This window comes from Tachypleus tridentatus, chromosome 12, assembly GCF_004210375.1.
Source record: "Tachypleus tridentatus isolate NWPU-2018 chromosome 12, ASM421037v1, whole genome shotgun sequence".
Classification (NCBI taxonomy): Eukaryota; Metazoa; Arthropoda; class Merostomata; order Xiphosura; family Limulidae; genus Tachypleus; species Tachypleus tridentatus.
This window is the reverse complement of record NC_134836.1, coordinates 114461700-114478359: the sequence shown is the minus strand read 5'-3', so window position 1 is coordinate 114478359 and position 16660 is coordinate 114461700. Positions and strand designations below refer to the sequence as shown.

The 16660-nt window shown below is 31.3% G+C and overlaps 2 protein-coding genes across 16 annotated transcripts in view; one reads left to right on the top strand and one right to left on the bottom strand.

The window, feature by feature from the left end:
• Positions 1-4669, top strand: part of LOC143234404 (uncharacterized) — a 46760-nt gene extending 42091 nt beyond the window's left edge. For all 9 annotated transcript variants that reach the window (XM_076471766.1, XM_076471763.1, XM_076471770.1 and 6 more), the window contains 2 exons: positions 2560-2614; positions 3976-4669. In XM_076471766.1, coding sequence (XP_076327881.1) covers positions 2560-2614; positions 3976-4044 — 124 coding nt within the window. In that variant the 3' untranslated portion in view covers positions 4045-4669. The remainder of the gene's footprint in view (positions 1-2559; positions 2615-3975) is intronic.
• LOC143234402 (nuclear factor NF-kappa-B p100 subunit-like) overlaps positions 4484-16660 on the bottom strand; it is a 98260-nt gene continuing 86083 nt past the window's right edge. For 5 of the 7 annotated variants that reach the window (XM_076471756.1, XM_076471758.1, XM_076471759.1 and 2 more), the window contains exons 7-19: positions 15778-15882; positions 15388-15482; positions 14178-14316; positions 13737-13889; positions 12979-13089; positions 11397-11835; positions 10936-11065; positions 9908-10130; positions 9521-9687; positions 7013-7237; positions 6356-6563; positions 5759-5937; positions 4484-5483 (exon numbers count right to left, since the gene is read on the bottom strand). In XM_076471756.1, the coding sequence (XP_076327871.1) occupies positions 5394-5483; positions 5759-5937; positions 6356-6563; positions 7013-7237; positions 9521-9687; positions 9908-10130; positions 10936-11065; positions 11397-11835; positions 12979-13089; positions 13737-13889; positions 14178-14316; positions 15388-15482; positions 15778-15882 (2264 nt within the window). In that variant the 3' untranslated portion in view covers positions 4484-5393. The remainder of the gene's footprint in view (positions 5484-5758; positions 5938-6355; positions 6564-7012; positions 7238-9520; positions 9688-9907; positions 10131-10935; positions 11066-11396; positions 11836-12978; positions 13090-13736; positions 13890-14177; positions 14317-15387; positions 15483-15777; positions 15883-16660) is intronic. The other 2 variants (XM_076471761.1, XM_076471760.1) reach the window with 2 other exon arrangements.

Sequence of the window (16660 nt, the reverse complement as noted above, 5' to 3'; positions counted from 1 at the left end):
TTACGCTATTTAGTCTGAATGCTGTTTTCATTTTGTAATATTTAGTCATTCTAGAACAAAAAAGGCACTTATATTTATTTCCTAATTTTTTATGGTGGTTACAAGATTGATCAAATTGACCAACCCTGTACAGAGATTCACTAGTGAAAATATAAAAAAAAAAGTTATTTTCCAAAGAAATGTTTTGTATCTACCATAATGTTATAAAGACTTTTTGTGAAATTTGAACATTTTTTGATACATAGAATACTTTTAATTTGAAATGAAATTTACTATGCATGTTGAATTGGCAACATAAAAACCATGAGAAAAACATTGCTTCACAAACCTTAATAATAATAATTATTATTATTGTATGTTGTATGCATTGTAAACTTTACTGATAACCTGCCAGATTTTGTTAACATACACTTACAAATGTGAAAGTTTATGCTATAACTAAAACAACCACAAAATGGTTATGAGGTTGGTCCAGGGACAGAGTCTGTGCTGAAACAGTTAATTGGAGATATGGATAAAAATATGAAAAGATTTTTTTAGACATTCAACATGCATTTTCCTTACCAAGAAGAAAAAACTAGTTTTTAGTGAAGAAAAAAAAACATGTTGGCTGGTAGAGTATAAGCGATAAATTTAAAGAAAACGTTATGAACTTAAATTTAAATTGACTCAAATGATCACACAAAATTAAGAGTGGTCAAACAAAGTTAGAAAATCACTAAGAGTATGTGATATAAGTTTAGCTGAAAATGTAAAAATTAATAGCAGGAATTGGAATTGCTTTAAGTATACATTAAGTGTAAACAAAGTGTTAGGATAGGAATAGGACATTATAGGGGAGCTAAACAAAGGCTTGTATCTGATAATTGAGGTAGCAGGATACTCAATTTTATATCAATTTTGAATAATGAAAATTCTAGAAATGTTTTTCCAAGAGTGTTGGTACTATTTTTACAAATCCTTAAAGTGAGCAGGTACTAGAAAATTGGAAGCTAGCTATTGTAACTCCTCTTTTCAAGGAAAATGATGAAAATTATCCCAGTAATTAAATGCCATTAGTGTTATATCAATGGCAGAAACTCTGATAAAAGATGCTGTGCAAAGTTATTTAACAAAGTTATTTAGTCATTGTGGTTTCACTAGGGCAAAAATCTTGCCTTACTTAATTTTTTGAAGATGTTACTACTTTATGTAGATTTGAGGGTAAGTGTGTATTTGATGTAAGCAGATTTTTGGAAAACATTTGAAAAGTTCCTATTTAAAAGGCTTAGTTAAAAATAAAAGCCTATAGGGATGGAGGATAAATTGACTTATTAACAGATTGTTATAAATGGAGCTTATCCAAACCACATTTATATAAAAGTGTGAGGCATTTTGAAACTCAGTGTTAGAACCTTTTTACTTTTCGACTTACATGAACATAGATGAAGAAATGGTCAATACAATATTAAATTTTCCTTTGATATTAAGGTCTTCTGTCTGCGAGGGAGATACTGCTATATAAAAATAATTTAGGTCACTTGAAAAAATTTGTCAAATAAATGGCAAAGGGTTTCTTATTATAACAAAGCAATGCATGTGAGTTATTATAATTTTGATATACATACATTGATATTTTTGGAAGATGTTGATCTTGGTATACATTCAAGTAATGTGACTTTGCTAGTGGTGCATCAGGCAGGATTTTTACATATTTACAAAAAATATTTAAAAATCTAATGGTTAGGCCACATTTTGGGTATTATGTTCAGTCTTGGGCTTCTTACCTTATAAGAACATTGAACTGTTGGAAAGGAATAATGCTTAGGATGAAAAGGTTGTCATATAAAGACAGGTAAAAATCTTTTGTAGTAGGGTGGTTGGCTTTTAGTTGTGGATGGTGCAGTAAATTTAAAGGAGTGCAAGTGAAGGCTTAATAAATGTTGAATGACATGGGCTGATTTTGGGTCTTTATTTTAAACTTAATTTTAGTGGATGAGATTGCCTAGATGGATAAGTGGGTCACTTTTCCTTATACAAATTTGAAATGAAGTTAAATGATATAATCGTGTATTAATTTTATTTTAACATTGATACTTTTGGAAGTTTTTCATGTTTCCTAATTTTTACTTTAATTATATTCGATTTTTGTGGTTGCTTATTTTAAAAACATTTGTTTCAATATTCTGATTCATGGTAGGACTTTGTTCTAGAGTACATTCATTTCACATTTGTTCTATAGTTTCTTTATACAGATAACTTTCATATAATGCTTTCAGTGCTTTTGCTTTACTTAAGGCTTTAATGGATATGTTTGAAATGAAACTTTTATAATTTTCTGCATATCATTTTTACTAGAAGTATTCATTTAAAGTTTTTCTTAATTTTTATTTGATTTGATTTCAGTATGTTTTATTTTTGTTAATTTGTTCTCACATTTTCTGTTAAATAATATTTAACTTTTTTTCAACTTGTATTTTACTCCTGTTTTTCTTTTAGTGTTAACGTAGATGGATTTCATATTCCATGTAAATTTACCCATACGTATAGGAAGTAATTTTGAGAGAAACTTTGTTTCAGGAAAATGCCTCAAGAACACAGAATTTCAATGGAACCAGTATACAGTGAATACAAGGTAAGACTTACCACAGAAGTTGCTGGAAATAATTGTTTAATAGATGAAAGATAATGCGTGTGGAATATTACTATATGATTGAATATAATTTTAAATGTTATGGAAGAAAAACCTGTGTTCTGTTTCGTCAGTCTCTTAAACCATCCAAGCAACGTATTGTTGTTAGAGATAAGGTAAATTGGAGTTGTTTTTATCTACTAAAACAATAAATACAAGTCTAAAAGAGGTTACATTAAATTTTATAGGTCATTGTTGGAGTATTGTATTCAGTTTTGGGATTCAAAGCAGGGCTACTAAAATTGTGCCTTGGACATGAAAGATTGTGATAAAGGAGAAGTTAAAAAAAAAAATCTCTTAAAAATAAGTTAGAGGTGATCTGATTGATGTGTTTAACATTAAGAGAATTAATAAAGCGTTCATGCAACTGTTTTTTCTTGTACTTAATAAGGCTATGGGGGACACAAAATTTAGCATGGTAGGATAAAACAACTTTCTAACAGGGTGATTGATCTTTGGCATGGGTTGACTTCTGATGTGGTAGATGCATTTAATTTAAGGGAAGGCTTGATAAATATGTAAATGATAAGAGTTGGCTTTGAGTGTTGTTTTTTTTTGTTGCTTCAGCATGTAATGTAGTGGATAGGATAGCCTAAATGGAAGAACAGGTTGTTTGTTCTTTAAATTAGATAGTAGAAGGTTTAATATTTGTAATAAAAATCTCTGTTCCATGTCTAGCTATAACAGATTTAAAGTCTAGAGGTTTGTAAAAATATCACTTTACATTTTTGTCACTGCAGCTTAAATTTTTATTATACTCAGTAAGACTAAATAGTTTTAATATTTGCATTTTTATTAATGTGTGATTGTAAATTTAATAACTGATAAATAATCTTTTCTGATATTCAATAAGATTTAAATTCTCTGTTCCAATACAATTCTATTTCCAAGAACAGGAAATTATCCTTTACATGAACAAGGGAAGGAATACCTATTTGGTTTCGTGTGAAGTGGCTTAGTCCAGATCACTTGTGCTCATTGTAATAATCAGTGTTGGAATTATACTGAGCCATTTAACTGTATAATATTTAAGTACTTACTTAGTTTCCACGTGTGTATATATATTTTAAACGTTCAAGTGAGATCAACAATGTAATTCCCGGTTTTTGACCACTTGTTCCTCTCCATGTGTAAATGTTTGTAATTCTAGAGTTGGTAATGGTAACTAATTTGCAAGGTAAACTTGTTTTGGTAAAGTTAAAAATTTGAATTTGTGTAGGTCTAGTACTGTTTATGTTATTAACGTTAAGGTTACAAAAATTAAAATGGTAATTGTTACTCCATTTTAGTGTTTATCTTTACAGCATGCCAAAGGAAAGCTAAAACTCTTAGAAGCACTCATGACAAAACATGAACTTCATCGTAGGATCTGAGAGTTCAATGTGATCTTTCTTTCTAGCATGCATTTATCTAAATTACACAAATATAAATCACATCCTAGTAGGATTTAATAAAATAGTTTTTTCCTGTATTAATTAAGAGGTGACAAATATAGAATGCTTATCTCTGATTTTAACTTTTGTCAAATTGTACACCTTTAAATATTATATTTTTAAGAGATGTAAATTTCTCAGTATTTGTCTTCTCTGCTGTTGTTAACTTAAATGTTTAAACAAGATATTGTATTTACTTTTTAATAAGTACTTGTTAGTGTAGAGCACTTTTTCTCTGATATATTTACAAAATATTATGGGGTGAGATGTTGCAGCATAGTGGGTTCAGATGTACATTAATGAATATATATTAAATGCCTTTTCTTTCTTTAGAACTTGGGTTAATTATATGTTGTGAGGGAAGACAGATCCACCACACTTTCTATGTAAATAGCTTATTTATTATTAATCCTGTAAACAACCCTTATTAGATTCCACTTTTTATCCAGGGAAAATACTAATATAAAGAAAAAAGCAAATCCAAACTACTTTATATGATTTAAAATAAATGCATTTATACAGTATTAATTACTTGTAATTTTATAACAAAAATAATAAAAAGAAATGAAGCAATTGCCCAAGTTAGTGACAGCTATAAGTACTTACATCTAGCAATAAAATGCTCTATCACATGTTCCACAATAACTTAAGAGTCTAAGACATTATACTGTAGAGTTGTATACAGTTTTGACTTAGAAATAAAACTTCACTAATCCACTCTTGCACTAGTTGCTGTAGTAATCTGAAGGTTAAGAATGGCCTGCATTCTTCCAGTGATGTTTATAGAAAATTATTTGTAGATGTTTCAAGAAGGAAAACAAAAACTTGGAGGTAAAACTTACTCTTTAACCCGCTATTAGAATCCACCGAAAAATGACAATTCTGAGAATTGAAGTTAGGTTAGGTATTTACTTCATATGTATACTTAGTATAAAACCAATAGCTGTCATAAACAACAAAATTATTGGTCTTAAGTTAACAGATTCATGTTATGTTTTTTAAATATGAGGACATCCACAGCTAAATTATAAATACCTGTCATGAAATCAGCTTATTGGAAATATCTACTTACCCCCAAAACATAAACATAACTTATTATAATGTCTTAACTTGCACATTTTTCCAAAGCAGTTTGTAAAGGCCAAGTACCCTTCTATATACATCTTAAACAAGGTCAAGAAATATTGCTGAAACCCCAACCTATAGTGGTGTTGGTAATATTTGGAGATTGAGATTATGGTAGTTCAATGTTTTGAAACAACCAGGATAAATAATTGACACTTGTAGTCTTAGTGGATAATTTCTACAGCTGTGGGAAGAGCAGCAGCAATCAGTGCATTTGTCAGTGTTTCTTTCAAATCACAGTGGGGATGTTCTTCCTAGAACGAAAAGGGAAAAAATTTAATATGGTACATAAATCTCCTTAAATGTTTGCATTTCAAGAAACAAATCTAACGTGTATCTTTTTCAACGAATTTCTTATGCTAGTGCCATAAGTTAAATATTGATTGTCAATCTCTTGCACCTTGTTAAAACTGTATTTTCAGCTGCTATTAAAGATTACACTGTTAACCCCACAATTATTGCACTTAGTTTCTTGATCACTCTGAACTATAATTTCAAATGAAGCTCACTTTTAATAGATTCTCTTTACCTTAAATTTCTCAATGATAGCTTTAGCAGGACTTTGGTCCTTCCCACATAACCTTTCTATGGAATTAATTGTTGTATCTTCAAATCCTAAAGTCATTCCTAATTGTTTCCACTGCCGGTTCTGATCCAGTTCTATGAAAAGCAGGTCCATTTTGTCTAGGTCTTCTGTCTTAATTTCACCTGCCAAGAGTTTATTTATCGACTTAATTGTGTATAGAAAATTGATGTTTCTTAAATTAGAACTGAAAACGGCAAAGAACAGATGGAAAAAGGAGAACTAGTTTTATATATAACTATTCTTAAAACCATTCCTTTTGTCATCTTAAAGAAAAATATTACTAAAGATATGTAACTAACAAAAATTGGATAGAGAAGGACAGTTTTGTGTTGTATATCATACTTTTGACTGAGATGATGAAAAGGAAAGTTTTCGTTGTCCTAATATTCTACAAGTACTTCATAAAATGACTGAGGCATTATTAACAAAGTTAAACATGGAACAACAGTGTTATTTAAAATTATTAAAACTTGCACTTTGCCCAATATATAGTGTGTTTATCAGAATCATTGTACCTCTCCACAAAAACAATGCACTCACCACTGATATATCCAGAGTCAAAAGGTGTAAGTGTGTCTGTAATAAACTTTGTGGATTCATCTCTTTCCACTTTCCCTATTTTGCTATCACGAGGCTTCTTCAAGTCACTAACGGAGGAGGAACATAACTTTGATATATTGGGTGAAGACTTAATACTGGAAAATGTATCTTCAGCATGAGAAGAAAGGCCTAAAAGAAGTTTCTTCAGCTGTGTGAGGACATAAAAAAAAAAAAAAAAAAAGGAAGCAAGAATATATTAAAATTTGAAACACTAGATCAAGCAACTTTCCCATATCATTCAAATAACAGAAAAAGAGATCAATCTATCAAGGTTACGTGAGCCAGTAGAATCGTGTGCACTGGCAGTGAACACCAAGTTTAAGACTACAGTGCCATTTTAATGACTTTGTAGTTATAGTGTATGCATACGGGAATTTTCTGTTTCATTACAATAGTCATCCTGGTTTTCTATTTTGATTTTTCAAGATGCCACCTGGAGATTCGAGGAAATGTAAAATAGATTTAGAGTACAGGCTCCGTGTGCCAATTCCCTGTGAAAAGTAGTTCACTTGGGCTTATCTTGGTTGTTTTTGCTAAGAGCTGTACATCTAACCAGTGATATTGTTAGGTACCTCTTTTGTCAAACAAATAACTTACCTGGTGGTGGTTTCCAGAAAAGTCTAGTGGAGTTTTGCCTTTACTGTTTGGCACATCACTTTCATTTCCTGATTGATCATTAGGACTGCAGGTGTCATAATTTTCAATCATTACATTGGCTCCTGCCTTCACCAAAACAGAGACAACCTCTTCATTAGCATAAGCACAAGCCAGGTGTAATGCAGTGTTCCCAGCAAAGTTCTGTGCATTGATATCCAAATGGCCCTGTAATAGAACAAAATAATTTGAAAATATATACAACTCCATAGATTTAAACTTTCATGATGAAGTTGATGCTTAACTACACTTTACTGTGGCACAGGTGGATTAGAACTGTGACTTGCATATTCCCCTCTATGATATGCCATTCTATTGCAGTTTAACCCCAGCTATTCACTCATGCTCTATACAGCCAAATAGACTGAAGCAATTACAGTAAAGTGTCTTACTGAAAGAGGTACTGTGGGCAAGTTACTCTGTCCTTTCATCCTCCGAGTCCATTGGACATAATAAAGTTCAGTTTTTCAAGCTGTTATCCAAGCATCGTATTGTGATGAAGCTTGAAATTTTATGATTTGCAATTGCAAAACTACTCAGATTTTAATAATAATAATAATAATAAAAAATGCTATTTACTATGTGGGTCCAATTAACCCAAATTAGAACAAGAATGAGATAAACATTAAATACTTGCCTACGTAATTGTTTGCCATGTTTTGTTTTTTTTAAGTAACTTATTACATAAACCGTATCATTTAGTGCATTTTCTTCTGAAAGAGAATGATGAAAGCGATGACAAACTGGAGAATGAGTAACATTTTTCAATCTAATAGGCCAAATATTGATGAAGATATTGAAATGAACAACAGCGGTCATGCAGAAGTTAAGCAATTTGTCTCTTAAAAACAAATATGAGACATGGGTATAAAAGTTTCCAAATCAAGCAATAGGAAGAACATGAATCTGTAACATTTTGTGATAAGTTCCTGGTCATTTCTATATTGCCTCCTTTGTGACCATGCTTAATTGATGTTTGTTGATGAACAAATTGTGTACCAAAATAGCTGGAAGGAAATTGGTGATGTAGAACTAAAAATGAAAATGTTTCACAGCAGTAAAAGAGGGAAGATGACCACCCAATTTTCAACCACCAAAGATTTGAGAAATTTTTCAGTTTTTATAATAGAGAAGTAAGAAGGGGGATAGAGAAATACAGCTAAGTTACAACATATTTGTGGCCTTTTTGAAATCTGGAACCAACACTTACTGGTGTTCATTCTAAACAGCAGTTACCATCAGAACCAGGAGAATATGGAATTAAGATTTGGATACTATGCAATAATAAGACATCCCATGTTTGGAGAATGCATATATATCCACACAAAATATCTAGTGCAAAGAATAGAGTTCAGTTAAAAGGGAAATTATTATGGGCATGATAAGAGAAATTGAAAATATGGTCAAAATAATCATTTGGGAAAAATTTGACCTTATTGGCATGGCAGTTGCTTGCCAAGCAGTTGACAATTGAGAACAATTAGAAGAAAGACTAGCTTCCACCTGAAGGAAGAATATTGACAAATACTATTTTTGTATTACATCGTATTGTCCCACACCTGTACCATTATGCACTCTCAACCAACAATTGACAAAAAACAACAGAGGTTATTTTGATTCACAACACCAAAGGTTGCATAGATGAGCTTCATTTAAGGGTTTTATGCTACAGTTTGAAAAGAATGACACCTGAAGATGACCTATAATTGAGATTAGTGCAGTATGTGCTTTTATAATATGACAGAGGTTAGTCTCAATGTATTCGAGGAAAAGTGCCCACATTTTTTCATTCAACTTGTGAAAAAACTTGCTGGAATAGAGCTTCCCCAACACATCCAGAAAATCTTATCTACCTTACAGAGGCTGATGGAAAAACAATCAAGAATAAATAATGTTTAAACAAAAATTAAAACCTCGCAAAACACTAGTAGAGAACTCAACGTTTATAATAAAAATTCACAAGCAGCATGAAAACATTACACAAGAATTTTATACAAACTACAGTAGTTTGTTTTAGTTATAAAAATAAAAACTTGAACGTTTTGTTACTTTTATTCACATACATAAAACTTACTATTGTATACTATTCAGACTTTTTAAACAAAGTGAGTCCCTTGCACCCTGTTGGTACTTCATGTAATTTTGTTTGTATGTGGTATTCCTTGGGTTAAAGAAACACCCAGTTATACAATGTTGTAGTATTAGTTGAGGTTATATAACATAACTGTCGGAATATGTAACTATTTAAAAGTACAATTTAACGTGAAATAGTCAACATGTTTTGCCCGGCTATATTGAAAACCTATTTAGCACTTTAAACAAAATATTTCCAAATACTTGTAGAACTATGCTAAATATCAGATTTCGATTGAATCACTTTGTTTTGTCATGTTGTTTCAGAGTTGTAATTATAAACTAAATGTTTAAATAATGTCCATAGAACTAACTAACCATTTTCACCATGGTCCTGATGAGATGAGGGCTCCACACTACAGCCATGTGAAGAGGAGTGTGCCCACTTGTTCCATCCATAACATTTACATCTGCTCCCCTAGCACACAGAATTTTCACACACTTCTTATGACCTTGTTTCACAGCAAGGTGAAGAGGTGCAAATCCTAAATAATGGGTAATAGAAAACCATGCAATTCTAAAGAAGCTGTTCAAATCAATTATAACTATAACAACCCATGATATATTTTATAATCATTTAAAGTAATTCTTTTACAAACATTATACATACACAGCATTTTGTTTTGATATTTCTTGCAATATCTGTCTTATGACACTAAGTAAAGTTAGTAAATTTGATTGATATTTGATGATATACAAATGTACCTGCATAATTCAGTTTATTTAAACTGGAAGACATTTTTGTCACTTCATCTGGGTGATTCTTGGGATCCAAGAGAACAGACAGACAAACTTCATCCCCGTTATGAGAGGCAATATGCAATGGAGTATTCCCTTCCACGTCGGTGATGTTAGGGTTAGCACCATGAACAAGAAGCTCTTGCACTATGTAAGGGCTTTTAGTCATTACTGCTAACATCAAGGGAGTCTGCAGGAGAGAAAGAACTAAAGGTAGACATTTCTTAACAACTGAGGACAGTACTGTGAATTTGCCTTTGAAAGGTTTTTATTTAAGTTGTCTGGACTCTTTCATTTACATACACTATAACATGCTACAAGAGTATTACTGCATTATGACCAAAGGGTTCCTGTGTTAGTCATTTTCATGGTACATTGCATTCATAAGAAAAATTAAACTTTAAAACCACCAATAGTAATAATATTTGTGAAAACTGTAAATTATTTTTATTACAAATCAATTCACATTTGCAATAACACTTTGTTTGGGACTTCCAAGTATTGATTGGAAATAAGTGAGTTAAATAGCTATAAACTCCTTAATATAACTGAAACTTTGAATGCTTTAAAAAAATGTAGCTCCAAACAATTTCTAATTGCAAGATTATATCAGTATTACACTAGCATTTAGTATTGTTTTGTTTATTCTCTATCCACTGTAAGGAATCAAACCCAGGATTTTACCATTGTAAATCCATAAGCATACCACTGACCCACATGAAGGGACTACACTAGAATTTATATTCTTAAGAGTATGCTGTAAAATTACTACATGTATCAAGCAATTTGGGAACTGGTCACTAAGTTTTAGAATTTAAACTATATACCTGTCTAAAGCTATTTATACAACTGGTTATTAGCTTTAAGATCATACTGTTTGCTATAACAATTGGTCAGCTGCATAATTATGTTAATTAAAGCTGTTGCTACAGTTAGAAGTCATTAATTAAATACTGCTTCTTTACACTGAGACAGTGCATACATTGTTAGCTTACCTGATGCAAGTTGTTACTTTGATTGACGGCATCTTTGGGTAAATCTTTTAGTACATGAAGAAGACACCGAATCAACACTAATTGGTTTGTGTGATTTCCAGCATGATGTATTATAGCCAGGTGTAAAAGACTAAAATGAAATATATATTTACATATAAATCAGTACTTTACAGTATAATTATGCAGAATTTTAATTTTTTCTTTCATTTAGAATAAACTTGAGTAAGCTTTGTTTTTCATATTCAAGTATAATAAAAAATTTTTATGTCTGAAAAATGTAAAACTGCTTGGTGGTGGTTCTTTATGTTAACAGTTTTCTTTTTATGTCCAACAACTTAACTTTCACAAGTTTTAGAAGTAAATGGAAGTTCTAAAGTCACAAATGTAAAAGGTAGTACGTTTTAATTCTATGCATGAAAGTTTATAAAGTATGTGAATACAGTCAATATTTTAAAGCTTACTTGTCGCCTTCAGTGTCCTGTATGGCCACCAGGTGCCTCATTGTGACCAAGAGTCTTCTCAGATCCCCAGAACAAATAAATTCTCTCAAAGCCAGACTCATCTGTAAAGCAAGTTGCCTAACTGGCCACAAGTCAGGCCTATCGCTATCAGCTGTTGATTCTGGATGATGAAACACACCTGTATCAGTTGCTTTATACAACACTTCTGGAGTTTCTTGTGTGATACCAGAGCTACGCTGTCCCCTTGTTTGGGTTTTAGGTGAGGTTCTGTCTGAGGGATAGTGTGACTGAGAGGCTGAGGTAACTTGTCCACTTAATTTTTCAGACTTTTGGCTTCCCATTTTCCTCACACCATGTTCAACCAGAGAAAGCCTGTCAAGAGAGGCTTCCAGTGATTTTTCTGTACTGAGAGAGACTCCACTGGCCAGTTCCTGGTTCACTGTTTAAAAATATATTACATCAGTAATCAGGCAGTGATTAACTATTTGAATTTCATGCAAAACTACTTGTGGGCTACTTGTATTAGCCCTTCCTAATCTTAATTTATAAATCTGAGGAAAGACACTAGTCAACAGCACTGCCACCAAGTTTTAACCTACTCATGCCTAACAAAATAATGGGATTTTACTGCTACTCTTTTAAGTGCATCCATAGTTCCAAAATTAGGAATACATTTTTGTGGCAGTGAGCCATAATCCCCCAGATTCACAATCCAAGCAAGATAACCATTAAGTTCAGCCTTACCAATTTCTTTAAATATCATTAAAACTGAAAGTTGCCACTTTGTAACCTTTTATTCTGTAAGAGATTTTGTGCACAAAAATCTGAAAATAATTTTAAGTTTGGTTTCTATGGATATAATGCTACAGAATATGTAATATTTAATAAAAAGTATACTTGATAAAAAAAAACAAGTTTTACATGGTATATAGTCTCACAATGTTGGTATTTTATCAAACACAGTGATATCAAATCTATGTTTACCAATACTTAAACAGTTCTAAATGTTTATTTTCACAGATAAAGCTACACAGTGGACTCTCTATGCTCTCCTAACTGTGGATATTGAAATCCAATTATTAATATTATAAGCTTTCAAACTCAACACTGAGTCACCAGAGGGCAGTTGTAAACATTATTTTAGTCATATGGTTACTGAAATGTGATAGATGATGCATCTCATTACTTTTTTTTTTTTTTTTATAAGTTATATTCTGGAAACTAAAATTTAATTCACGTTTATAACATATAAAGACAGGTACATGTTATAAAACAAGTATCATTTAAAGCTGCCATGAAAACTCTCCTCTAAAACATAAAGGAAAAAATTATGAAACCTTTTCTAACTATGATAAAACAGAAAAAAACACTTTCACTATTCACCTTATACATTATGAATCAAATTTACTCTGAGCAATTCATATTGTATAGAGTTTCGTGCAGACAGAAGTTTAATCGAGTACTTTATAAATAGTAAAGGTCTTTTTCCAGTAATAATATCAAACTTTATATCTTACTTCTCAAAAGTATCCAATATTTTATGGGATTGTTGTGCATCATAAAAAAATTTTGAGGTTCTGACCTTTTCTTTCCTCTCGAAGAGAGATAATTACTTCCTCTGACTGAAATAATCTAGTCTGACTAGTGCTTAGCACATTCTGACCTTGGAAATCTACAGGTCCTTGACCATGGCCTATATAAAATCAAAAGTAGGATTTAATTAATTGCAAAAAAATTCTAAATAGGCACTTATAGCTACATATTATTACTACCAAAGTGATAATCCAAGTTCTTTAGAAATTATTTGGGAATTTTCCACTTTTGCATAAGATAAGTAACACACACTAGAACATTCATATGTCTTCCTGTTGTAGATGATGTCTCACATAGACAGAACAAAAGGTTTATTCTAGGATACAATGTATATATTGTGAAATTTGATTGTGTATTGTTTTGGTGGATACACACATTGAGAAAAAATATAGTTTGAAATGATCCTCACTGATGTCAATTAACTCATTTCTAATATTTAACGAACTCTTTAAATCTTACTAAATGTTTTACAGCTTATCTTCTTTATCAAGTCTGTAAACAATTTTAGCTTTAGAGAAAATTGACTGGATCTCAATGTTTCAAATTATCAACAGGTGAAATAAAACTATAATGCATAAATATAAACAAAGTGACTTTCATTTGTAAGTTCAAAATAAACTTTAATATTTAAATCTACATTAAAGATGTTTAATCCTCTTTTCCATTAGAGAAGTGCACATAAATGAAAAGAAATAGTTAAACAGTTATAGGGTTGGTACTAGGAACTGCGTTTATCTACCAACTTACCAAAAAAACTGCTATTGTTACCTCCTGAAGAACCAGATCCACCAGTACTTCCAAACGAGTGATTAGGTCCAAAATTATTGCATCCACCATCAAATCCAGGAAAGTTTTGATAACTGTGAACCTTTCTTCTCTTCCTTTCAATTCCTTCTCTGTCTGAATGGTAGAAACAAGAACTAGTTCATCTTATCAGGAATTATACAGAATCTCCTACCAATATTTAAAGTTCTTGATGTCACATAGTTTACTGAAGTTCATGCCAAGATTTTGCCATTAGAAATGTTAAAAGTGTCACTAATAGCTTAGTTATAAGACAAAAAATAACTCATTTGTTGGTTTGATATAATTTATTCTAGATGAGGCAACTAGAAACCTAAATTGCATTTTTAGGCTGCAATTGTTATTTTGGTTATGATGCAACTTTATCTAAAAACAAACTCTTACCATGTTCGACCGGAATGTAAACGAAGTCCTTCGGTTTGCTGCACTCTCTGTCTCTAGGCCGATACAACTGGAGTTTCACCTTTACTGGAAATTTTATCATTGGATCATGATATGGGGGAGTTTTAAACACAATGGCAACCTAGAGTCAAGAAGGATTTTCATTTCACTTAGTCTGTGTTAAATTGGTTAACAGACAAGAGTTATATAAAATAAACGATCTCCAGTTAAATCATTTCAAAATTATTATATTTTAATGGAATGTTCAATGGCTCAAAAACATATTAAATGTACATATTTAATAATATATTAGCAGAAATTTTCCAATAAAAATCATTAAAAATATCATATTTATCATACATAATGATAGAAACTGAGTTTACCTGACCACCTCAATAAGTGAACGTTCATAAAAATCACCATAATATGCTAAAGTGGTGAAGTAAACACCTTATATGATTGATTAAATACAGAGAAAGATCAGAACGGAAATGTAGAGATAAAAAAATTACCATATGGATTGGATTATTGCTAAATTTTCTAACAATATTGATCAAAGATAGGAAAAGTACCACAACAGGTTAAATGACAGTAAAAAAATAAAAGAAAGTTGAGCATGGTAGTTACCACATAAAATTATACCAAGGGTAAAAGAGAAAATTATCAAGGTATTATGTAAATAATCATTCAATGACAAGACAAAGTACTAGACAGAAGGATGAACAGTGATAGAGAAAAGTCAACACAATGGTTTAACAAATGGTGGTGGTGGCAGAAATCAGCATATTACTGCCAGAAAACATCATTACACTAACCCTAATAATATGTCAGTTGTCAGAAGAAAAAAAGATCTTTGGATAATGATAGAAAAATTTGCCAAAGAAGGCTGAACAAGGACAGGGAACTGCAAGAAAGACAAGTTCAGACGTTTTGAAAATTATGATAGATAGTTAAGAAAATAATAGGGAAACAACATTACATTGTTTAAATAATCATAGGGAAAAGTGACCACAGACCATTGAAAAAGGGTGTGGAAAGCCCACCTCAAGTATTTGAATAATTATATGGGAAAGTTACATTGGATGAGTTATGTCAGTCTTTTAGAATCTTAAAGCATTCATGGATGACTCTGTAACATGGTTTCTACCTAATAAGTTATTATACATTTTTAAATTGGACTCAATATGTTTATTTAATAAAATAAGAAAACAACCTGGTGATGAACATCTGCCTCAGTAAAACTTCCAAAATCCTGCCACAGTATCATTCCATTTTCATCTTCCTCAAAGAACATAACTTTGATGTCTTCTATCATATTAAAAAAGGAAAGAAAAATGAAGGAGTAAGGTATGGTTTAAAAAAATTTAAGATTTCATTCAACATATCAAATTATTAAACATAATAATATTAATTGTAAATCAGCATATTCATCGTAATTTACTGAATACTGATTATTTGTTAACACCCCTATTTCAACTTTATACAACAAGTTTTTCATTCAGTAATGCTTTTCAAGAAATATCACTTTTTAAATTTGCTGCTCATGTTTGTTAGTTTCATAAATTTCTATGCAGAATATTATTACTAGAAATAAAGGACTTACTTTTGTTAACTTTTTCACACAGTAAAAACACCTCATCACTTCCAGTACACAGGCCAGAGCACTTATCCATCCGTACAATCTTGAGTTCTCCAACATCAGGACACTCTGAGAAAGTAATCACTATTTAGCACTCTTAAAAAATAAAAAAAGAAAAACTAAAGTAAAACTTCCAACAAGAATAGCCTTTTTATAAACTTCTTAAGGAGACCTAACCCTGCACAGTGGTTATAAATGCAATCAGAACAGCTGCATTATTTTAAGAACATATATTACATTGAAAAAATATAAGTAACTGGTGCAAGACATCAATATTAGTTAGTCTTATCTGAATCAAAAGGAAGGAGTGAATATTTTACTATAATGGTCAATCTAACTGTCCACTTCAACATGCATGTCCACAGTGGTTTGGTTTGTTTTGAATTTTGCACAAAGCTACTTGAGGGTTATCTGCACTAGCAGTCCCTAATTTAGCAGTGTAAGACTAGAGGGAAGGCAGCTAGTCATCACCACCCACCTCCAACACTTGGGCTACTCTTTTACCAATAAATAGTGGGATTGACCATAAAATTATAACACCTCCATATCTGAAAGGGCAAGCATGTTTCATGTGACAGGGATTCGAACTGTCCACTGTGATCATGTTAACTTGCAAATACATAAAAATTTATTAAACTCAAGATGTCATCAGCAGTAGTTTGAAACAGCATACAGAGGTCTTAAAGAATCATTAATATATTTAAATATCATTTTCTACTTACATGAACTTATCAGAAAGAATTTTATAATAAATTTCACACATCAACAACTAAATGTGGCTTAAACAGCAAGAAATTACTTTAGATATAAAAAATACAGAGTAAGCGTTTCATTAACTTCCTGGATA